Source organism: Panthera uncia, chromosome B1 (assembly GCF_023721935.1).
Source record: "Panthera uncia isolate 11264 chromosome B1, Puncia_PCG_1.0, whole genome shotgun sequence".
NCBI lineage: Eukaryota > Metazoa > Chordata > Mammalia > Carnivora > Felidae > Panthera > Panthera uncia.
Window position 1 is genome coordinate 157,966,402 of NC_064811.1, and position 24,308 is coordinate 157,990,709.

The following is a 24,308-nucleotide window of genomic DNA, read 5'->3' on the forward strand; positions in this document are numbered from 1 at the left end:
ATAGTTCAAGTAAAAAAGTGGCAAAATGAAGTATTGGTCTGCAATGAATTGGAAATTAAAGAAAAAATTACTGTTCCTTTCCCCTAGTTTGAGTGGCACTGCCTGAGCTGATGCATGAGGCTGAATTCTCCATCTCCTTGCCTTTGTTTTAGCCACTGAAAGCCAAGGTGCTGGCATCTGCCTTTATCACTGGAAGGAGTTGCCTACCTTGGCTTGTTTGTGAAGACTGGTACAGAAAGAACCTTTGTGAGCGTGGGCATGTCATGTGACCTCTGTCATATGTAAATTTGTGATGATGGACCCAGACATACAACACACTCTCTTGGTTTCTGATTTTCTGTCCTCATGTGAAGGAATAAGTACCTCTTTTTTCCTGTAGGTGCATGTCTCCCAGGAAGGTTAAGGTGACAACCATTGAAGCTCATATTCTGACTTAGAATCTAGGAAATGTTTGAAGAAACTTAGTAGCCACAATATTTGTTGCACTGAAGGCTCAGCTCTTGGTGACATGAAGATACATTTCTTTTCTTGCATTTCTCTCTAATTAGAGCCTGCTTACCTGCTTCCCTTACAGGGAAGAAAGGCCCAGGATGGTATAGTTATGGAGGGCAGTCGATATGGACTCAGATAGCATTACGTCAAGCTCCAGTTACCTAACAGTAAAGATACAACTTCCCTGAGCCTCAGTTTCTAAATCTGTTCAGTGGGTACAATGATTTTTATGTAGTAAGGTTTCAGGATCGAATGATATTATTTTTGTGAAGCACTTGTGAAGGCTTAAATACATTGTGTTGTTATTATTATGCTTTTTTATTCAATAGTTGAGTACCTGTCAAAAAAAAAAGTATTGGAGGAGTGAGGTTGGAATGGTGAGGGAAGGCCGCGATGGGAAGACTTTTGAGTAAAGACCTAAAGAGGTGAGGGAATGAGTTAGGGATATATACTGGTCAAAAGAGTTACAGGTGGAGAAAATTGGTCCTGAGATATGAGTGTGTCTGGGATGATTGGGAACCACATGGAGGCCACTGTGGTTCTTTGGTTCCATGTGCTTCCTGCCCTGAAGCCTCTTGTGTACATATATTCATTGAGTGTGTTACCTGTCTCTCCTCATTAGAATTTTTGAAAAAATAATTGTAATGCATTTTCGGAAGATTTTTCACCTCGAGGGAAGAGAAAAACTTGGCTTGGTATCTAAAACATATCTTCATTTGTTTGAAAAAATGAATTTGTGATGTTAATCTCATTCTCTGATAATAAAAATAAAGTAAGACTTAATTGTATTCTGATTAAAAAAAAATTTTTTTTAACATTTATTCACCTTTGAGAGACAGACAGAGCACCGTGGGGGAGGGGCAGAAAGGGAGGGAAACACAGAATCTGAAGCAGGCTCCAGGCTCTGAGCTGTCAGCACAGAGCCCGATGCGGGGCTCGAACTCACGGACCGTGAGATCATGACTTGATACGAAGTTGGACGCTTAACCAGCTGAGCCATCCAGGCGCCCCAGTTGTATTCTGATTTTTTTTTCAAAAAAAATTTTTTTTAAATGTTTATTTATTTTTGAGACAGAGAGAGACAGAGCATGAGTGGAGGAGGGTAGACACACACACACACACACACACACACACACACACACAAACACACACAGAATCCGAAGCAGGTTCCAGGCTCTGAGCTGTCAGCACAGAGCCCGATGTGGGGCTTGAACTCACGAGCTGTGAGATCATGACCTGAGCTGAAGTCAGACACCCAACTGACTGAGCTACCCAGATGCCCCTGTATTCTGATTTTAAAATGTTAGTTATCTTTGCCATTTTTCTTCCAGTTTTTGTAGGTTCTACCAATTTAGTTTAAACTTACCCAAAGAAATAAGAGCAGTGTGTTCCTTTTCCCCACCAAGTATATGTTCTAACTCTAACCTTTTGTTTTCATTTAGGAAGAAAGGTTTTGGTGGGACTGCAGGAATGGCATTTGTGGGAACAGTGTGTTCAAGGAGCCACGCAGGTGGGATTAATGTGGTACGTTTTTGTTCTTGATATTTAACTTTGGACACCTGCATTAGGACATTGTCAAGCATTTCTCTGCATTAATTCCTCCCCTATTCCTTAAAACAAAATTTTGGGTAGAAATGGTAGATGTGTTTTTTTCCCTAGAGACTGGATTAAGTTTTCTAATATTATATTTTTATCAGCTCCTCACTCTTTCTGGACAAGAAAGTTGGGATGCCATTTAAGAAAATTAAATTAGAACCATGAATCTGTTTTCCCATAAATCATTGCATATAATCTATTAGTGCTAATTGGTCTGTTGCTTAAAGGATCTATCTCCATAATCAGTATGTTGAGTCACATCAGTTTCCTACTGAAATATATGAAGACTGATGTTAGATGCTTGATTTATATAAAGACTGTCACCATTGTAGTGACTGATAAATTTCCTCTTGTGGAAAAAAATAATCTGAGAAACAAAACATGTCCTTTTTGTTCAGAAACCTAATTAATACTTTTCCTGTGTTTGGGCAGTTTGGGCAAATCACGGTGGAGACCTTTGCATCCATTGTTGCTCATGAGTTGGGTCATAACCTTGGAATGAATCATGATGATGGCAGAGATTGTTTTTGTGGAGCAAAGAGCTGCATCATGAATTCAGGAGCATCGTGAGTGACTGAATTCTTTGTTCTTCTTTTATGTGGTATTGTAGATCAGTGTTTCTTACACTCTATGATATACTCATGTCTGTGCTGAAAAAAATGTTCCTGGCTCCTGTGAAATTAATACATGATATACCAATGAGAAGTCTATTTTTAACTAAATAAGTGATTCCAGAGAGCTTTAAGAAATAAACATTTATGTAGGCACAAATATGTAGCTACACTCTTGTGTAAACCAATTGACAGACCAAAAGAGTATAAGAATGTGGAAAAATTTACATCTACATTAGGAATTAGCAAAGGGTTTCTGTTAGATGCAGTGCAGGTTGGATTAGATTGAAAGACTATATGAAGCATTTACTCATAAACCCTTCTTGAGAAAGTGCTGCATTATCACTGTAAGTAGAGGAAATCTTGACATAGTTCTACTGACATTTCCAATTTTATAGATAAAGGTGGGAGGCAAGACAAAGAGGAGGAGAAAGAAGAAGAAGAAGAAGAAGAAGAAACATTCCATTTATGAATAAAATTCCATGGAATTTTTCTTATGTATTAGACACCACTCTAAGCACTTAAAATATATTAATCTTTAATGCTCAGCAACCTAATGAGATGTGGGTATTTCTATTTACGGATGAAGAAACATCAAAGTAAGTGGCGAAGGTGGGATTTAAAGTCAAGAAGTCTGGGTCCAGAGCCTGTGATCTTAGAACCCCTTCCTTTGTGAGGGTTCAAAAGTAATTATAAGAGGGTGTAAGGGTGAACAACACCACTGAGTTGTTGGGCTTCTTTTGATGCAGATTTGTCATAAGGGAACAAGGTTCCTTCCTAATTAATTTAGAAGGTTGTAGTGCTATGCAGACAGTTGGACATAGTCACAATGTATATGTGGAGTAGAAGCTGAGCCAGAGAAAAAATTAGATGTGGAAGAACTTCATCTTTTCCAAACACAGCTGAAGATTTCATATGGGGAATATCCATAGCCCCAAGTGTTCATTTCCTTTCCTATCTCCCTCAAGTTCCTGGGGCACAGAAAGAATAATAAAAACTGCTTTTAGCCAGCTCTTTATCTTCAGATCTGAAGGTACAATTCTAATTAAATCCGGGTGGAAAGGGAAGCACTCAAGCAGAATTTACTGGAGAATTTATCTGTTTTTGAGTGAATACTAGGTTGAAAAATAGATATGGAAGAATTAGAACAGTGCTTATGAAAAAAAAACCTATACTTAATAAAAAAAAATAATTATATTCACAAGAAAAGTCATATGTTTATAAAAGATTTCCTGTAGGAGAAGGAAGTAAATTTAGTATTTGCTTTGGCTGAGAGTGGAGTTGAGGAAGACATGAATTGAGAGAATAAGAAATGAATGATCAACAATAAAATAAGACAGGAGACTAAGATAAAAATAGTGACATGCAGAGTTAAGGAAGGAATGCCTTGAAACAGTGCTGTAGTGGAACTTAAAATGGTATAAGAAGCAGTGAAGAATAGACCCATACTTACTCATTCACTCATCAGGTATTTGTTGAGCACTGACCATGTGCTAGGCTTTGTTTTAGGCACTTGGAATATCTCCGAGAATTAGATAAAGACTTGCCCTTTATGGAATTTACATTTTAATGGGGGAAGACAAACTAGTAATGTAATAAATACATCAATAATATAGAACATTAGAAGGTGATAAGTGCCATGGAAAATAAAATAGAGCAGGATTGGAAGATTGGGAGGGCCCAAAGTGGTGATGGTAGAGGTCAGGTTGCAATTTTAAATTTTTTTTTTTTTTCAACGTTTTTTATTTTTATTTTTGGGACAGAGAGAGACAGAGCATGAACGGGGGAGGGGCAGAGAGAGAGGGAGACACAGAATCGGAAACAGGCTCCAGGCTCCGAGCCATCAGCCCAGAGCCTGACGCGGGGCTCGAACTCACGGACCGCGAGATCGTGACCTGGCTGAAGTCGGACGCTTAACCGACTGCGCCACCCAGGCGCCCCAAGGTTGCAATTTTAAATCTGTATTGTCAGTGTGAGCTTCTTTGAGATGATGTTAGACTAAATACTTGAAGGAAGTAAGTTGAAAGCTGTGTAGATATCTGAGGGAAGAGCCAAATACAAAGGGAGGACAGTCAGGATAGACTTTTTTTTCAAGATGGAAGGAATTCCAACAGGTTTGTATGCTAATAGGACTAATTTAGTAGAGGGGTAAAATTGGCAATCTAGGACAAAGAGGGGGGCATTGCTGTAGTAGACCTTGAGTGGGTGAGAGGGTTTGGGATCGGGGGCACAAGTGGAGGGGTTTGTTCTAATGGAGCACTTACTTGTAGGGTATCTGTAATGGGAATGAGTGGACATAGATGCTGGTAGATGGATAGATGTGGTGGTGGGAGTCTGTGGTTTAGTTTTGTCAGTGAAATATGAAGTAGGTTCATCAGCTGAAAGGTTGACGGGGAGCTGTTGGGGATTTCAGGAAATAGGAGAAGGTATGAAATAGTCATGTGGTAGCATGGGAGAATAAATGGAGGAGAGTATGTTTCCCGGGCAGTTTTAAAGGGTTACTTGAGATTCATAGTCATGAATTTTAAATGAGATTAGTCTCTGGTTGTATGGTGTTGTGCAGCCACATTCAACTGCATAGGCACATAAGAGGGTTGATGTTAACTAGGTTGTAGTCAGGCCAAATACAATGAAGTAAGAGAGGTGAAAGGAAGTCAAATCTGTTTGCAAAGGAGTAATTATAATGATGGACTGTGATATTTAAGCAGGATAAGGTTTAGGAAAGGGAGGACATCAAGGGGATCAGGGAAGTAAAAAGGGAAAACATCAATGAATCAGATGTCCTGACGGGATTGAAGGTATATTGGAGTATAAAGGTGTACCTGGGGAGAATAAAATGCATAGAGTTGAATTGTAAGTTATAGTAATGGTAAAATGTCCATTAAAAGTGTGGCGATGAGGGGTTTAATGGTGGGGGATTAGATCATTGGAGGAGAGGAATTCAAGCCAAGGAGAGCCCAAGGGATTAATAGGATTATCTACCTGTATATTGAATTCAGCAAAAATTAAGACAAGAATAGTGTTAGAGTGACAATGTTAGCAAGAAGGAGATGAGAGGGAGTAACCCAGGGGTTGGTAGATGTTAGTAATAAAGACAGCAGGCAGTTTAATTTTATGAGATTCAAAGCTGGGAGATTTTGGGAAGGCGGGAGAGAGAATGGACTAGAAGCAGCAATCTGGAGGAAGAGCACCGATTCTATCTTTAGTTGAATGAGGGTTCTGGGAAAAAGCTGCTGTGCTTTGAAAAGGTTCTAGTGGAAGGTGTGAAATCAGGGAATAGCTGAATTTCAAGTAGAGCTTGACAGTGAAAGGTGCTTTCAGAGAAGAGGTTGAGGATCTCGGAGTCTTTGCTGCTGATGGACTGTGAATTCCAGGGTGCATAGTAAAGGAACAGGAAGGAGACAAGGGCCTACATAGAGAGCTACAGCTTGCTATGGTGATAGATGTAAACAGAAATAAAGGACATAACGAGATTTGTTCTGGTAGACTCAAGGCAGGGACTGGTGCTGGGCTGCATGTATTAGGAAATGGAACAGGTGAAGTGTTTGGGATTTCCTCGTGACTTCCCTCAGTGGATTTAAGAGATCTGAGTTTATCTTGGTTCTAGCACTGGAATTCATTTTGGCCCTGGGTGGGTGACTCCTCCTTAATGCCTGTTCACAAAAGATCTGCAAGTCAATTTTGATAAGCTTTCCAGATTGCAGAGGGAAAGAACAGAGATTAAAAATTAGAAAGATGGAGTAGAGGTTGAGAACACAGTGGAAAGAATAGTTTATGGGCCATTGGATTTAGTGGAGGAGCAACCAGAACAAATGGAGCTTGAAAGAAAATATATAGTATTAAAAAAAAAGTAAGTGGGAGAGGTATAAAATCACAGAAAATGGAAGAAATATGTCTAACTGCATTTTATTTTTTAAAAAATTTTTAATGTTTATTTAGTTTTGAGAGAGAGAAAGAGAGACAGTGCAAGTGGGGGAGAGGCAGAGAGAGAGAGTGAGAGGGGGACACATAATCAGAAGCAGGCTCCAGGCTCTGAGCTGTCAGCACAGAGACGGACGCGTGGCTCAAACTCATGAACCACAAGATCATGACCTGAGCTGCAGTCAGACACTTAACCAACTGAGCCACCTAGACGCCCCATCTAACTGCATTTTAAATTGTCATAATAATAGTCTAAAGGAAGAACTGAAAACAGGATGTACATTTCCAACTCACAAGGAGAATATTTTTTTTTTTTTTTAAGTAGACTCCCCACCCAACATGGGGCTTGTACTCATTATCCTGAGATAAAGTGTCACATGCTCTACTGACTGAGCCATCCAGGTGCCCCAGGACAAAAAATTTTTACAAAATGGATTCCACATAGAAAAAAAAAGCCCTAAAGAACATACTGTTGAGGTGTTACAGAATACAAAGTGTAAGATATAATAATTTAAGGCCAAATACAACATTTTTGACAAATATATATGGAATGCCTCTTAGACTAGGTCTCACACCACTTTATTGAAATGTTTTATCTAGGAAACATACCTGAGACAAAGAGGCTCAAAATAAGGCAAAAATGATCACTTTTCAATTATGAGGTATATAATCATTAATGAACATTTATTATAATTATTTGTATTGTGTTATTAAAATATATAATGTAAAAAGCATGTCAAGGGAAAAATGAGCACATATCTTAGAGGAAATTTGAAAATATCTTTTTTAATCATTAACAGATTATATAAACATAACATAAGATTATAGAGGCTTAAATAAATATTAGTATGGTTGATTTAATAGATTAAAATATAACTCTGTACAAACAGAGCATATATCTTCATTTCAGGGTTAGAAATCTCAACAAAAATTGACCCAAGTATTTTGCCAAAAGACTTACGTAATTAAAAAAAGGCAGAAATAGAACAGGTCTCATTCTTTAGCCATGCTGTGGTAAAATTAGATATTATTAACAAAAAACCCTTAAATGAGTTGGTAATTTAAAAACACTCTTCTGGGGTGCCTGGGTGACTGACTCAGTTCAGCGTCTTGATTTTGGCTCAGGTCATGATCTTACCCTTCGTGGGATTGAGCCCTGTGTTGGGCTCTGCACTGACAGTACAGAGCATGCTTCGGATTCTCTGCCTCCCTCTTCCTGCTCCTCCCCTATTTGCCCTCTCTCTAAAAATAAATTAGTAAGTAAACATTTAAAAAAAATAATAAAAACACTTTCCTGAGTAAATCTTGTATTAGAGACCTAAAGTCTAAGGTAATTATATAGTATTTTGAATAAAATGGTATTATGAATATTACCTTTAAAACTTACTGCAGGGGCTCCTGGGTGGCTCAGTCGGTTAAGCAGCCGACTTCCGCTCAGGTCATGATCTCGCGGCCCGTGAGTTCGAGCCCCGCGTCGGGCTCTGTGCTGACAGCTCAGAGCCTGGAGCCTGTTTCAGATTCTGTATCTCCCTCTCTCTGACCCTCCCCTGTTCATGCTTTGTCTCCTACTGTCTCAAAAATAAATAAACGTTAAAAAAAAAAAAAACTTACTGCATATTAAAACTTCACCATGAACATAAGATGTTCTCGAATATATAAGGTGATATATGGTTTTCCCCATGAGAACAGCAAGAAGTTGTTTTCAGGGGATACCTTAAGTGTGCAAACCAGTAGGAATGTAGAAGATATAGCGGGAGAGGGCTGTTGGGGGACTGTGGAGACTGACCCTTTAGGAGTTGAAGTAGAGGGAAACTACCAACATCAGGTGAACCTGATAGAGTGGGACCCATAGGAATAATCAGCCTTATTCTCCTACCAACTTATCTCTGCCAGTGCCTCTTATTGGCCATGTATCATTGGATGCAGTCTGTACAATCTCCTAAGCATAGAACAGTGGAGAAGGATGGGGATAATATTAGAGGGGAAACCATAAAATATTGAGGATACATGATACTATCAGTACTATTACTTTATTTTGGTTTGGATTTTCTAGCTGGTACAGTGAATAAGGAAAAGATTTAGGAATAAATATATGAAAAGAGGGGGTAGTTAATGATGTTATATGATTGTCTAGTTTTGAAAAGTAAGGAAATCAAATATTAGAAACATAGTCATAAGTAGATTTCTAATAAACCAGTTATAACTATTTTGAAAAACATTAGAAAACACTTTATTTGCCAAAATTTCTGAATATCTTGGGATCAACTTAATAAGAAATATGCAGTACTTCTTTAAAGAACACACAGAAGTTTACTGAAAGTCCAAATACATAATTTGAGTAAAGTCAGTGTTCGTTTATGAGAAGTTTTTGGAATTTTGGAAATGTATCTGTCTTTATTAAATTAATTCATAAATGTAATTCTAATCAAGTTCCAGATATGTATATAGTTCTTTCATTCTAGAACTTGACAAAAATAAATTTAAAGTCAACTTGGAAGAATAATTTTGTAATAGTGTGAAGAAAATACTGAAAAAGAAGATCCTTAAAGAACGCTTTTGATATGAGCTATTATGATATTTGGGAATTGTACAATATTAAGCATGATAGACGTATCAACAGTTTCATAGTAGAAAGCTCAGAAATACTATTGTATTTGTTTTTTAAATCTTGTATTTTATGCAAGCCTATCCATTTCTTTAATATTTAGTTATATTTGAGAGAGAGCGAGAGAGAGAGAATAGAACATGTGAGCAGGGGAGAGGCAAGAGAGAGGAGTACAGAGGATTCAAAGCGGGCTCCGTGTGACAGCAGAGAGCCCGATGTGGGGCTTGAACTCATGAACTGTGAGATCATGACCGAAACTGACTGAGCCACCCAGGCACCCCAAAAGTGGCATTTTTTAAAAGATGGGGTTATTCAGTAAATGGGGCTGAAATAATGTGTTAAGAATTTGGAAGAAATTACCATATATCATACATTAAAATAAATTCCAAATGTATAATGAAATATAAGAAAACATTTAATAGTAATCTTGGAGAAGGGTTTTTCTAAACATAAACTTTTCTGCTCTCTGTTCCCCATTCCCCCCAAAAAACTATAAAGGACAAAATCTATGGCTCTGAAGAGTTGTGTATGTCAAAAACAATTCAAACACTGAAAGGGCAAATAGCAAAAATACTATTTGAAACATTTGTGAGAAGTTTTTTTTTTTTTAATAAAAATATCACAAATTTATGGATGAACAAAGGATATGATCAGGTAGCTCATAATAAAAGAAATAAATATAAAAAGACCAGTAAATTTGTGAAACAAGGAAATGCAAATCAAAACAATGAAATAATATGTTTTTAACCTGTGAAGCCAGGAAAGATCTAGTACTAATACTTATTTTTGAAGGGTATGTAAGTCATCAGTGCACCTTCGTATACTTTTGGTATGAAAATTGATACAGGTTTTCTGTGGAGCAGGTTGGTTATTTGTGTCCAAAACCCTTTTTTGTGTCCAAACACTTCTGAGCCAGCAGCTTTATTTTTGGAATTGTTCTAAGGGAATAACCAGACAGTGGGCAAATAGTATGCATATGCATTGTTCAACAATAAAAACATGCACACAACTTACACATGTCCAAAAAAACACCAGGTTGTTTAAATTCACCATGAAATCCCTATTTAATGTAACACTGTATAGAAGTCACACACATACACACACACACACATGTATGTATATATAAATACACACACACACACACATATATAATGTTTATTTATTACTGTGAGATAGAGTGAGCAGGAGTGGGGGAGGGGCAGAGAGAGAGGGAGAAATCACAAGCAGGCTCTGTACTGTCATTGCAGAGCCCCACGTGGGGCTCAAACACATGAACCGTGAGATCATGACCTGAGCCGAAATCAAGAGTTGGACGCTTAACCCACTGAGCCACCCAGGCACCCCTAGAAGTCATATTTTTAAACAGTGGATTTTAAACTTTTTAAGCTTGGAAAGCCACCTCCTTTGTTTTCACCCTACTATACTCTTACCTAGAAGCCCATTATATAAAATATAGAAGAGGACTTTTTCTGGTTGAAGTGGGAGGAGGAGAAGCACCCTCTCCTCTCTAACTGCTTAGTGGCTCTCTCTATCCCTAGGCTGCCTTATTATTTTCATGGGCCCTAGGTTCTTTTGCTCTTGTGAGTCCCTTCCTCCATTAAAAATGATTAAAAATTAAATATAAGACTGTATTGGTATAAAGACAGGTATAACCCAGTCTAGATTCCGTCTTTTCTTTCTTTTTCTTTTCTTTCGCTTCCCTTCCCTTCCCTTCCCTTCCCTTCCCTTCCCTTCCCTTCCTTCTCTTCCTTTCTTCTTCTCTTTTGTTTCTAAATTTTTAAAATTTTAATTTTTACCTTACTTTTTTTTTTGAGAGAGAGTGTGGACAGGGGAGGAGCAGAGGGATAGGGAGAGAGAAACTCTCAAGCAGGCTCCAGGCCCAATGCAGAGCACCACATGGGGCTCAGTCTCATGACCCTGAGATCATGACCTGAGCTGAAATCAGGAAGAGTTGGATGCTTAACCAACTAAGCTACCCAGGTGCCCTAGATTCATTATTAAATATTCATTATTGTAATTTCTCTTTTTTCTTCTGATTTTAAAATAAATTACACTTAAAACATTTTTGTGGGCCATTGAAATTATCATGAGTCTTTGGCTTTGTGCCATACTGTGCCTAATGTATTTGTTAGCCCTGGCTCCTGAGGGCGTCTTCTTAGAAACTCTAGGGTACTGCAGAAGATGGTTTGTAAATCACTCTGGTCAATAATATGTTTGTTAAAATATATATTTATCCAAGTGAAAAAAAATATGTGAAATATCATGGTGTGAATTATTCCTGTTTTAAAAATATATGAACATGTGAAAAAAGACTGGATATATGCCAAAATGTTTAGCTGGCTCTGATTATTGGCAGTAGTCTTTCAGGTCATTTTTATATTTTTTCTTATGGTTTTTCTTTGTCTTTTGAATGATTTTGCTCTGAGCTGATAAATAATTTTTTAGTTAGGAAATAAAGCAATATTATTTAATAGAAGTATTCTAGAAAAAGTATAGGTACCAGTCTATTACAAATATTAATATTAAAAGCATTGACCATTTAAGAGGTTGCTATTTGCCGGTATTCCCTGGACTTTACTCTCGAGAACTGATAATATATGCTTGAAATATTATATGTTGATTTTATTGTGGATTTATTTATTTTAAAAACTTTTCACTGAATGATCATATTTTGTATAGATCTGAGTGGATTGTGCTGACTTTGTTTTCCCATTATTACTGGTGCCCTAATAGTTTCACACTTGTTTAGCATTCTAATAGAGACTTTAGGATATATGGAATAGTTGTCAGTTGTTGCCCTTGCCTTTTGGGAGGTTGCATGATTGTGTAGTGAGTCATTGTGTGAATTTATACACAGTCTATTGATCTTGTAGAAGTAATTTTATTTGTTAGTGTAGTAAGTTAAAATTACCCAGGGTAAAAAGAGAAAAAGTCTTGTTTGTAATTTACTTACCTTCAATGACAGAGCTATAGCTTGTAGACATAAGTATGGGATAAATATAAATATTCCACTGCTAATAGATGTTCACCTCTTGAGCTTCTGTTTTCACTATTGACCTTTTGTATATGAAACAGATAAATATTATGCTTACGGGGTTGAAATGGGAGCTGGCTTAAGTATGGTCTTAAGGCAAAGCAAAATATTAAAGAGACAGTTTGGGACTGGGTGCAAGATTGTGCAAGGAATGTCATTTTGGGATATCATTGCTTACAGGGTTAGTGTAGAAACACTTTAGGAATATTAGGATAAAATTGAGTCTGTAGCAAACATAGACCCTTTGAGTTTGTGGTCTGAGCAACACTTGTAATGGCTTGGTCCAAAAGGACTTCTAATGAGGGAACATTGCTTTCTAGATCTAGGAATACAAAATCTTGGAGAATAAAAGTTTTTGCAACTCCCCAAAAAGAACAATAAGTGAGACCTTCACTACCGAATAAAGGGGAACCTGCTTCTTCTAAGGAAAATGTAAACTATCCCAGACGACATTGCATTCACTTCCACTTTGAACAGAGAAATACTCTGGGAAGAGGGCAGAATGGACATATAATGGAGATGGTGTTGGATTAACTTTGTAAGATCTGGTGGGCACTACTCATTAGATAGGTGACTCTAGCCTATTCCTATTCCCAATTGAAATGGACTTACTTGCTTCCACAGTTGGTGATAAATCTAGATTTATTAATGGTGGTGTTTTCTGTTGTATCTTCTTGTTAATTTTTGTTTTGATTTTTAAAGAAAGCCTGCCCTCCTTTTCAAGTTTACCTGTTACCCTGGTCTTTATCTTGGATTCTGGGTGTTTTGTTTTGTTTTAGATGATTGCTTCCTGTAAAAGCTATAGTCCGGTGTCAGCTTTTTGATCTTTAACAACCCCCATCAGGTTGAGCAAATTCATCTTTTTTTTTTAAAGGGTTTCTCAGTCCTGACTCAGTAGTTTACTAGTAGTAAACCCTTCTAGTTTACTAGACTCCACTGAGCCTGACTTTAGAAAGAGAAGCACCAAGGATAACTCTTGCTGGGCCTTCTTGTTCTGATAGAACTCAATGATGTACTTTTTTAGAGAACACTTTTAGGTGCGCCTGGGTAGCTCAGTCAGTTGGGTGTCTGACTTCGGCTCAGGTCATGATCTCATGGTTGGTGAGTTCGAGCCCTGCATTGGACTCTGCTGACAGCTTGGAGCTTGGAGCCTGCTTCGGATTCTGTGTGTCCCTCTTTCTCTGCCCTTCCGCACTCATGCTCTGTCACCCCCTCTCTCTCTCTGTCTCTCTCAAAAATAAATAAACATTGAAAAAAAACTTTAAAAAACACTTTCATTCTCTCTGCCTCTCCCCCTCAAAGTAAAGAAACTTAAAAAAAACCCCAGTTTTATTATGAAAAATAAAGCACGTACAGAAAATCTAGCTAAACAAATGTACAGATGAACACATTTTTATAAAGTGAACATTTGTATAGCAACCCACATCAAGTCTCTAGCAGCATCCTCAGAAGTTCCTTTTGCAGTTTCCCCCCGACATACCTTCTTCCCTAAAGTTAACCATTATCCTGATTTTTATGGCAATCATTTCTTTGCTTTTCTTTATAGTTTTGCCACCTAAGTGTGTATTCCTAAACACATTAGTTTTTGCCTGTTTTAAGCTCTAATCATAGAATAGATTAAATAGAGTAAATAAGTAGAATTATGCAAGTGTGCTTCCTGTTGGTGTGGCTTTTTTTAGTTGACATTGTGTTTGTGATGTTTGTCCATCCTGATACAGGTAACTGCGGTACATTTTCATTTTTGTTGCCTCCATCTTCTTTTGGTTTGAAGGTTGCCCCTCTAGGATTTTAATTCCTCTATACATTTGAGTTACAACTGAAAGAAAGCTTAGAGGTAGGGGTTGTGGAGAGTTGTCCACCATAACTGCTGAAATCAGAGGTGGCTGGAGGAGATGTGTTGTAGGCTACAGTGAGTGCTAACTACATACCTCACCAACAATTGGTATTACCTACTTTAAACTTTAGTTAATGAGTTGGGTGTATAGTGGTATATTAATGTGCTTTTACTTTGCATTTCCCTGATTACTAACAAGATTAGATTAGATCACCTGTTTATGGGCTGTTTGGATTTTGTTTTTCAATCTGTCTTCCCCCTCCCCCCCAACACACATATTTTGCTGTTGGGTTGAGTTTCTTTATTGATTTTTTAGAAGTTCTTAATAAATTTTTTGGTTACTTTTAGTGAAAAATTAATAATTTTAATGTAGTCATGTATATCAATATATTCCTTTATGACTATTGCTTTTTGTGTCTTACGTAAGAAATTATTCCCTAACTTTGATGTCACAGAGATACTCTTGCGTATTGTCTTCCAGACTCTTATTTCTTTTAACCTTCATATTTAGGTCTATAATCTACTTAGAATTACTGTTTGTACATTGTATAAGGTAGAGGTCAAGTTTTTTTTCCAGTAGGAATACTTGGTTGAATTGGCACCATGTGTTAAAGAGATATCCCTTTCATTGCTACTGTGTAGTGCCACCTTTGTCATAAATCAAGGGTCCACAAATATATGTGTGTGTTTCTGGGCTCTTCTGTTTCATTTGTAAATTAGTCTATATTTGCATCAGTACTACAATTTCCTAAGTTTCACAGCTTTATAATTGGTTCATTAAAGCAAGTTTTCCTACTTTGACCTACTTGTTTGAGAGTGTCGTGGCTATTTGTGCTTCCTCATGTAAATTTTAGAATTAACTTGTCCAATTCCACGAAAAAGTCTTATTTGTCATCTGATTGATATTGTATTAAATCTCTAGATTAGTCTGGTGAAGAATTAAACATATTTTCAATAAGTAGTCCTCAAGTCCATGATCTTTAATTCCTCTTATATTTTTACAGAGATTTAAACTTCTTTTGTTAGTTTATTCCTATACTTTATATTTTTGGATGCTATTGTAGGTGATGTCTCTTTTAAAAGTTAATATTCTAATTTTTTTATAAAAATAAAATTGATTTTGTATATTTGTTTTACATCTAGCATCTCATTGCATTCTTTTTTTTTTGTTTGTTTTTGCATTCTTACATTAGTGCTACACACCTGTAAATTCTTTTGGATTTTTACTTATATAATCATATCATCTGGAAATAATGAAGTTTTGTTTCTACCTTAACAATCCTTATATAACTTTTATTTATTTACTTTTATTACCTGTACAATATTCAAATAGAAGTGGTGGTGATGTGCATCTTTGTCTTATTCTTTTTTTATTTTTTTAACAAAATAGTTAACATACAATGTTATATTAGCTTTAGGTATATAATAACATAGTGATTCAACAATTCTATACATTACACAAGTGTAATTACCATCTGTCACCATACAGTGATATCAAAAGGAAAGCTTTAACCATTTTACCATTAAATATAATGTTTGGTAAAGATTTTGCACATACTCTTTCTTTTCTTTTTAAAGCTTTTATTTAAATTCTGGTTAGTTAACATACAGTGTAATATTAGTTTTAGGAGTAGAATTTAGTGATTCATTGCTTACATACAACACCAGGGTTCATCCTAACAAGTGCCCTCCTTAATACCCATCACCCACTTAACCCATCCCACCACCTACCTGACCTCCAGTAACCCTCAGTTTGTTTTCTATAGTTGAGAGACTGTTTTCTGGTTTGCCTCTCTCTCTCCCCCCCTCCCCCTGCCATATTCATCTGTTTTGATTCTTAACACAGATGAGTGAAATCATACAGTATATGTCTTTCTCTGGCTGACTTATTTTTCTTAGTGTAATACTGTCTAGCTCCATCCACGTCATGGCAAATGGCAAGAGTTCATTCCTTTTGATGGCTGAGTAATATTTCATTATACGTGTGTGTGTGTGTGTGTGTGTGTGTGTGTGTGTGTGTGTGTATACACACACCACATCTTTATCCATTCATCAGTCAATGGACATTTGTAATGTTTCCATAATTTGGCTATTGTTGATAATGCTGCTATAAACATTGGAGTGCATGTGTCCTTTCAAATCAGTAGTTTTGTATCCTTTGGGTAAATACTTAGTAGTGCAATTGCTGGATTGTAGGATAGTTCTATTTTTAACTTTTTGAGGAACCTCCATCCTGTTTTCCAGAGTGGTTGCACCATTTGCATTCTATCAACAGTTTAAGAGTGTTCCCCTTTCTCTGCAGCAGATACTCTTTATTGGGTTAAGGACTGTCCTTTCTCCATCAACTTGTCTTTGATCCTTTGTCAAAGGATCCTTTGTGTGGGTTTATATCTGGACTTGATTCTCTTCCATTGATCCATTTGTCCATTCTTTTGCCAACACCATGCTGTCTTGATTTACTGTAGAGTATTGGTAAATCTTAAAGTCAGATAGTGTCACTTTTTAAATTTTGTTCTCTTTCAATATTGTGTTAGTTATTGTGGGTCTTTTGTCTTTCCATATAAACTTTAGATCAATTTGTTGATACCCACAAAATAACTGGCTGGGATTTAATGGGGTTGCATTGCGTCTATAGATCAAGTTGGGAAGAATGGACTTCTTTACAATATTGAGTTTTCCTGTCCTTGAACATGGGATATCAATCCATTTATGTAGGTCTTTTTGATTTTTTTCCATCAGAGTTTTGTAGTTTTCTTCTGTAGATCTTGTACAGATTTTATTCAACTTATACCTAAGTGTTTGTTTTGTTTTTGTTTTTGCTAATGTAAATGTTATTGTGCATTTAATTTCAAATTCTGTTGTTTGTTGCTGGCATATAAGAAAGCAGTTGACTTGTATATTCATTTTATTATGTTCCACAACCTTTAATTGCTTTTTTTTTAAAATTTTTTTTTAACGTTTTTATTTATTTTTGAGACAGAGAGAGACAGAGCATGAATGGGGGGAGGGGCAGAGAGAGAGAGGAAGACACAGAATCGGAAGCAGGCTCCAGGCTCCGAGCCATCAGCCCAGAGCCCGACGCGGGGCTCGAACTCACAGACAGTGAGATCTTGACCTGAGCTGAAGTCGGACGCCCAACTGACTGAGCCACCCAGGCGCCCCAACCTTTAATTGCTTTAATTAGTTTGGTTTAATTGCTTATTAGTTTCAGAAATTTTTTTGTTGATTCTTTTGGATTTTCTACATAGACAATCATATCATTTATGACAGTTTTATTTCTTCTCAATCTGTATGCCTTCATTTCCTTTTTTATTGGTTAGACTGTCAGTTTTGTCTGATATTAATTAGCTTTCCTAGATTTTTTTCATGTCTGAAGTATATATATTTTTTTGTATATCTTTTACTTTGAACTTTATCTTTATATTTTAGATATATGCTTCTAAACAACATATATTTAGGTTTTACTTTTTAATCCAGCTTGACAATATTTATCTCTCAATTGTATCATTTAATTACATTGCATTATGTTTAATGTGATTAGTAATGTACTGTATTTATTTAAATGTAAATGCAATTGGATATAAGCTACACCATTATTTACATACCACTAAGAAAGAAAAAATGGAGGGGCATCTGGGTAGCTTGGTTGGTTAGGTGACCAACTCTTGCGTTTGGCTCAGGTCATAATCCCAAGGTTGTGGGATTGAGCCCTGTGTGGGGCTCCATGCTTTGTGCATTGGAGCCTGCTTAAGATTCTCTCTCTTTCCCTTTCTCTCTCTTTCTCTCTCTCTCTCTCTCTCTCTCTCTCTCTCCCCCTCTCCCTCTCTGCCCCTCTGCCCTTTCCCCCTGTTTATGCTCTCTCTCTCTCTGTCTGTTTCAAAAAAATAAAAATTCCCTCTACAAAAAGAAATGAAAAATGGTGTCAATTAAATTAATACTTTAATTGTTAGATGAACTTCAATTTCAGAGTATTTTAAATATGTGAAGAATGTGTTTTAGAATTAATGAAATGCAGTATTTGGGTTTAAATCTGCCATCTTATGTAGTTTTACTGTCTTACTTTTATGTTCTTTTAAAAAAATTTTTTTTGATGTCTATTTATTTTTGACAGAGAGAGAGAGAGAGAGAGAGAGAGAGCGCATTAGTGGGGGAGGGGCAGAGAGAGAGGGAGACACAGAATCTAAAGCAGGCTCCAGGCTCTGAGCTGTCAGCACAGAGCCTGACGTGGGGCTCGAACTCACAGACTGTGAGATCATGACCTGAGCTGAAGTCGGACGCTCAACCATCTGAGCCACCCAGGCACCCCTCACTTTTATGTTCTTAAAAAAATCTTCTATTTTGTTTATTTTGAATTGATAATGTGTTTTTATATTCATTATTTTCCCTCTATTAGAATGGAAGTTATATACTTTTTTATTTTGTTTTAGAAGTTATTACAGCACATGTCCATGATTTATGATGTTTAATATTAAATCATATCCTTCCTTACACAATGCAAGGACTTTAGAGCAGTTTGACTTTATCCACTTCCTGACATGTGTGTGTGTGTGTGTGTGTGTGTGTGTGTGTGTGTGTGTGAGATGTGTATTATTACCATTGTTTAATGAACATTGTCATTACTGTTTGTTTGGATTTGTGTACATAGTAATCACTTCCATTACTCTTTGATTCTCTTGCATCTCTGCCTACCATTTAGTATATTTTAGTTACCTTGAAAAACCCTTTGAAAATTTCTTTTACTAGTTTGTTTCTTAGTGACCCCCCCCGCCCCCCCGAGGGTGTCTTTATTTCTCTTTCTTGAGAACATTTTTGTTGAATATAGAATTCTAGATTATCAGTTATTTTCTCTTAGCATATTGGTATTATTCTGTTTTCTTTTGGCCTCCATGTTGCTGTTGATGTCAGCTATTACTAAATGTAATTTTATTGAAGTAGATTTATCTACTTACTTTTGGCTATTTTCATAATTTTCTCTCTTTTTTTTTTAAGGTTCACTAACATTGAAGTTGTGGAAAGAGAAAAAAATAGCATGCGCGCACATTGACACACCCACATATGTATTCATGTCTTGCTTAGGATTTTTTTTTTGAGTTTTAAAGTTTGAGGTTTGATATTTTTCATAAATTATGATAAATTCTTAGCCATTATGTTTTCCATAACTGCTTCTTCACATATTGCCTCTGTGCATAGTGTTCATGCGTATTTCCTTTCCTTCTTGTGTGGTTCTTGTTCACTGTGTATAAGAACTCACAACATCCTGTCTCCTAAATTTTCTTATATAGTTTTCATCATTTTGTGTTTCTTTCTGGGTAATTCCTTCTGACACCTTTCAATTCACTGAACGTATCTTTATTTGTATTTAGCCTGTTGTGAAATCTATCCATTGAATTCTTAATTTTGTTTATTATGTTTCAGTTGCCAAATTTCTGTCTGGTTCTTTTTCATACCTGCTGTATTACTATTGTGGATTTCATTTCCCTGCTAAAATTTTCAAGCTTGTCATTTTTTTCCTTGGCCGTAAGTGGGGTGTTTTGGTTACTGTTTGATAATTCTAGTATCTGGAGACTTTATTGGGTTGTATCTTTTTTTTTTTTTTCTCATAGTTTCTTTTAATTTGTGTGTGTGTGTGTGTGTGTGGTTCTTGGTATTTTGTGTCTTCATGTTATATTTTGGTAATATGTTGGTCAATGTGTTTGAACAATTTTCGGTAAGAATAACTTGAGAGGAAGGGTTATGATATCAAATCTTTAAAAAAAATTTTTTTTAATGTTTATTTTTTAAAGAGACAGACAGAGCATGAGTGGGGATTGGGGGGTGTGGTTAGAGAGAGAGGGAGACACAGAACCTGAAGCAGGCTCTGTCAGCACAGAGCCCAACATGGGGCTTGAACCCACAGACCGCAAGATCATAACCTGAGCCGAAGTCGGATGCCTAACCAACTGTGCCACCCAGGCACCCTTCAAGTCTTATTTTGAGAATAGATTTCCCAACTTCTGCTTCATATCCTGTGTAGTAAAATAAACATGAACTGAATGTTCATTATAAGTTAGGCCTTTTTTTAGATGCAAGTGATAGAGATATTCAAATTTTTTTCCAGATAATTCAGTCATTTGGAGCCAGTTCTGTTTAAAAAGTGGGTAACAAACTGTGTAATATGATTTTTGTTATTGTTAAGGTATTTTGAGGTGGGGCTGGTAGGATTTTTCTCACATACTGCTCTTAGATTCCTAGAAGTATGATGTACTCCTCCTGAGAGATACTTTTCTAGAGAAATGGCTTTCTTAACTATGCCCCTCAATGCCACCTACTTCAGAAAGCCTCCACAATCAGGGTACTCTTTTAAAAAAATCTAATTAAGTGACATCATTTAGAGCCCTCTTTTAGGACTTCTGTTCTTTTGTTGTGAGGATTAGGATGATGATGGTGGAACTGTGTTCTGATTACTTCAAGGTCACTCATAGAAAGAATGTTCTAAATGTTTCTTTTTGGGGTGTGTGTGTCATATTCTGGTAGACTATTTCCATCCTTGTCAGTCACATCCATCTCCTTTTGATGCAGTTTTGGAAAACTTGCTTAGATGTGAAAAAAGAGATGAGGAGATTGATACCCTCGCACCCAGAGGTGATATGTAGAGAATATGAATACTTTAGTTGCTATTCAAGCCAAGTATCAGGAGAAAGATCATCCTTATTACTGTAGGTGCCATCCAGGGATGACTAGGAGAAAAATATCTTCCTTATAGCCCCTAGAGCGTTACTGACAAGCAATATGGGGATGTTTGTTACTATCTCCATCAGGTAAAATACATGAGAAATGCTTATGATTTTGTTAATCCTTTTCAGTACTCTAGTCAGCTTCATTGTGGGGAAAAAGATTTTTTTTTTTTATAGGTTGTTTTAGGATCAAACATTTTAAACATTGTATTTGTGAGAAACTGTGTCCAAACCACTAAGTAAGAGGCATATTTAAAAAATAACCTGTTTCTTTTTTTTGTTTGTTTGTTTCTGCTTTTATTTATTTTATTTTCTTTTTTTTTCTTTTTTATTTTTTTTAATATATGAAATTTACTGTCAAATTGGTTTCCATACAACACCCAGTGCTCATCCCAAAAGGTGCCCTCCTCAATACCCATCACCCACCCTGCCCTCCCTCCCACCCCCCTCAACCCTCAGTTTGTTCTCAGTTTTTAACAGTCTCTTATGCTTTGGCTCTCTCCCACTCTAACCTCTTTTTTTTTTTTTTTTTTTCCTTCCCCTCCCCCATGGGTTTCTGTTACGTTTCTCAGGATCCACATAAGAGTGAAACCATATGGTATCTGTCTTTCTCTGTATGGCTTATTTCACTTAGCATCACACTCTCCAGTTCCATCCACGTTGCTACAAAAGGCCATATTTCATTTTTTCTCATTGCCACGTAGTATTCCATTGTGTATATAAACCACAATTTCTTTATCCATTCATCAGTTGATGGACATTTAGGCTCTTTCCATAATTTGGCTATTGTTGAGAGTGCCGCTATAAACATTGGGGTACAGGTGCCCCTATGCATCAATACTCCTGTATCCCTTGGATAAATTCCTAGCAGTGCTATTGCTGGGTCATAGGGTAGGTCTATTTTTAATTTTCTGAGGAACCTCCACACTGCTTTCCAGAGTGGCTGCACCAATTTGCATTCCCACCAACAGTGCAAGAGGGTTCCCGTTTCTCCACATCCTCTCCAGCATCTATAGTCTCCTGATTTCTTCATTTTGGCCACTCTGACTGGCGTGAGGTGGTATCTGAGTGTGGTTTTGATTTGTATTTCCCTGATAAGGAGCGACGTTGAACATCTTTTCATGTGCCTGTTGGCCATCCGGATGTCTTCTTTAGAGAAGTGTCTATTCATGTTTTCTGCCCATTTCTTCACTGGGTTATTTGTTTTTCGGGTGTGGAGTTTGATGAGCTCTTTATAGATTTTGGATACTAGCCCTTTGTCCGATGTGTCATTTGCAAATATCTTTTCCCATTCTGTTGGTTGCCTTTTAGTTTTGTTGGTTGTTTCCTTTGCTGTGCAGAAGCTTTTTATCTTCATAAGGTCCCAGTAATTCACTTTTGCTTTTAATTCCCTTGCCTTTGGGGATGTGCCGAGTAAGAGATTGCTACGGCTGAGGTCAGAGAGGTCTTTTCCTGCATTCTCCTCTAAGGTTTTGATGGTTTCCTGTCTCACATTCAGGTCCTTTATCCATTTTGAGTTTATTTTTGTGAATGGTGTGAGAAAGTGGTCTAGTTTCAACCTTCTGCATGTTGCTGTCCAGTTCTCCCAGCACCATTTGTTAAAGAGACTGTCTTTTTTCCATTGGATGTTCTTTCCTGCTTTGTCAAAGATGAGTTGGCCATACGTTTGTGGGTCTAGTTCTGGGGTTTCTATTCTATTCCATTGGTCTATGTGTCTGTTTTTATGCCAATACCATGCTGTCTTGATGATGACAGCTTTGTAGTAGAGGCTAAAGTCTGGGATTGTGATGCCTCCTGCTTTGGTCTTCTTCTTCAAAATTACTTTGGCTATTCGGGGCCTTTTGTGGTTCCATATGAATTTTAGGATTGCTTGTTCTAGTAAGAGTCCAGGACCAGATGGCTTCCCAGGGGAGTTCTACCAGACATTTAAAGCAGAGATAATACCTATCCTTCTCAAGCTATTCCAAGAAATAGAAAGGGAAGGAAAACTTCCAGACTCATTCTATGAAGCCAGTATTACTTTGATTCCTAAACCAGACAGAGACCCAGTAAAAAAAGAGAACTACAGGCCAATATCCCTGATGAATATGGATGCAAAAATTCTTAATAAGATACTAGCAAATCGAATTCAACAGCATATAAAAAGAATTATTCACCATGATCAAGTGGGATTCATTCCTGGGATGCAGGGCTGGTTCAACATTCGCAAATCAATCAACGTGATACATCACATTAACAAAAAAAAAGAGAAGAACCATATGATCCTGTCAATCGATGCAGAAAAGGCCTTTGACAAAATCCAGCACCCTTTCTTAATAAAAACCCTTGAGAAAGTCGGGATAGAAGGAACATACTTAAAGATCATAAAGGCCATTTATGAAAAGCCCACAGCTAACATCATCCTCAACGGGGAAAAACTGAGAGCTTTTTCCCTGAGATCAGGAACACGACAGGGATGCCCACTCTCACCGCTGTTGTTTAACATAGTGCTGGAAGTTCTAGCATCAGCAATCAGACAACAAAAGGAAATCAAAGGCATCAAAATTGGCAAAGATGAAGTCAAGCTTTCGCTTTTTGCAGATGACATGATATTATACATGGAAAATCCGATAGACTCCACCAAAAGTCTGCTAGAACTGATACATGAATTCAGCAAAGTTGCAGGATACAAAATCAATGTGCAGAAATCAGTTGCATTCTTATACACTAACAATGAAGCAACAGAAAGACAAATGAAGAAACTGATCCCATTCACAATTGCACCAAGAAGCATAAAATATCTAGGAATAAATCTAACCAAAGATGTAAAAGATCTGTATGCTGAAAACTATAGAAAGCTTATGCAGGTAATTGAAGAAGATATAAAGAAATGGAAAGACATTCCCTGCTCATGGATTGGAAGAATAAATATTGTCAAAATGTCAATACTACCCAAAGCTATCTACACATTCAATGCAATCCCAATCAAAATTGCACCAGCATTCTTCCAGATAACCAGTTTTGATTTGGTTCTCACGGTGTTTGAAACGCCTGTCCTTTCTTTTAAAAATGACTGTTCCCCCCCCCCCCCCCACCCCGCCCCCAGCCCCTTCCCTCCACCCTGGGGCCTGGGTCACCCCCTTCATCTTCTCACTTTTTCTCCCCCATGGCACTTCTCACTTTGTGTATACTATCCAGTTTACTTATTATGTGTATGGTTTGTCTCACTCACTAGAAGTCACCCTTATAACGGTGAGGATTTTTGTCTGCGCTGTTCAGTTTCATCCCTTGCACAAGAGAAGAGTGCCTTGTACATAATAAGGTTCAGCAAATACTTGTTAAATGAGCGATATTATACAAAAGGACTCCTCCTCATAATATCCTTAATCAGAGAGTAGTGAGAAAAACAATACAGAAAACAAGCTTTTTTGTTATTGTCAATAGCCTTGTGGCTGATGTTTTCTTTCTATGTGAGTCAATATATTGCCTTTGCTAATTTTTTTGTTATAGACAGTTGACCATT

The 24,308-nt window shown here is 37.0% G+C and overlaps 1 protein-coding gene across 2 annotated transcripts in view; it reads left to right on the plus strand.

The window, feature by feature from the left end:
• Window positions 1-24,308, plus strand: part of ADAM9 (ADAM metallopeptidase domain 9) — a 144,535-nt gene that overhangs the window by 43,069 nt on the left and 77,158 nt on the right. For both annotated transcript variants that reach the window (XM_049632415.1, XM_049632414.1), the window contains exons 10-11: window positions 1,935-2,016; window positions 2,521-2,654. In XM_049632415.1, the coding sequence (XP_049488372.1) occupies window positions 1,935-2,016; window positions 2,521-2,654 (216 nt within the window). The remainder of the gene's footprint in view (window positions 1-1,934; window positions 2,017-2,520; window positions 2,655-24,308) is intronic.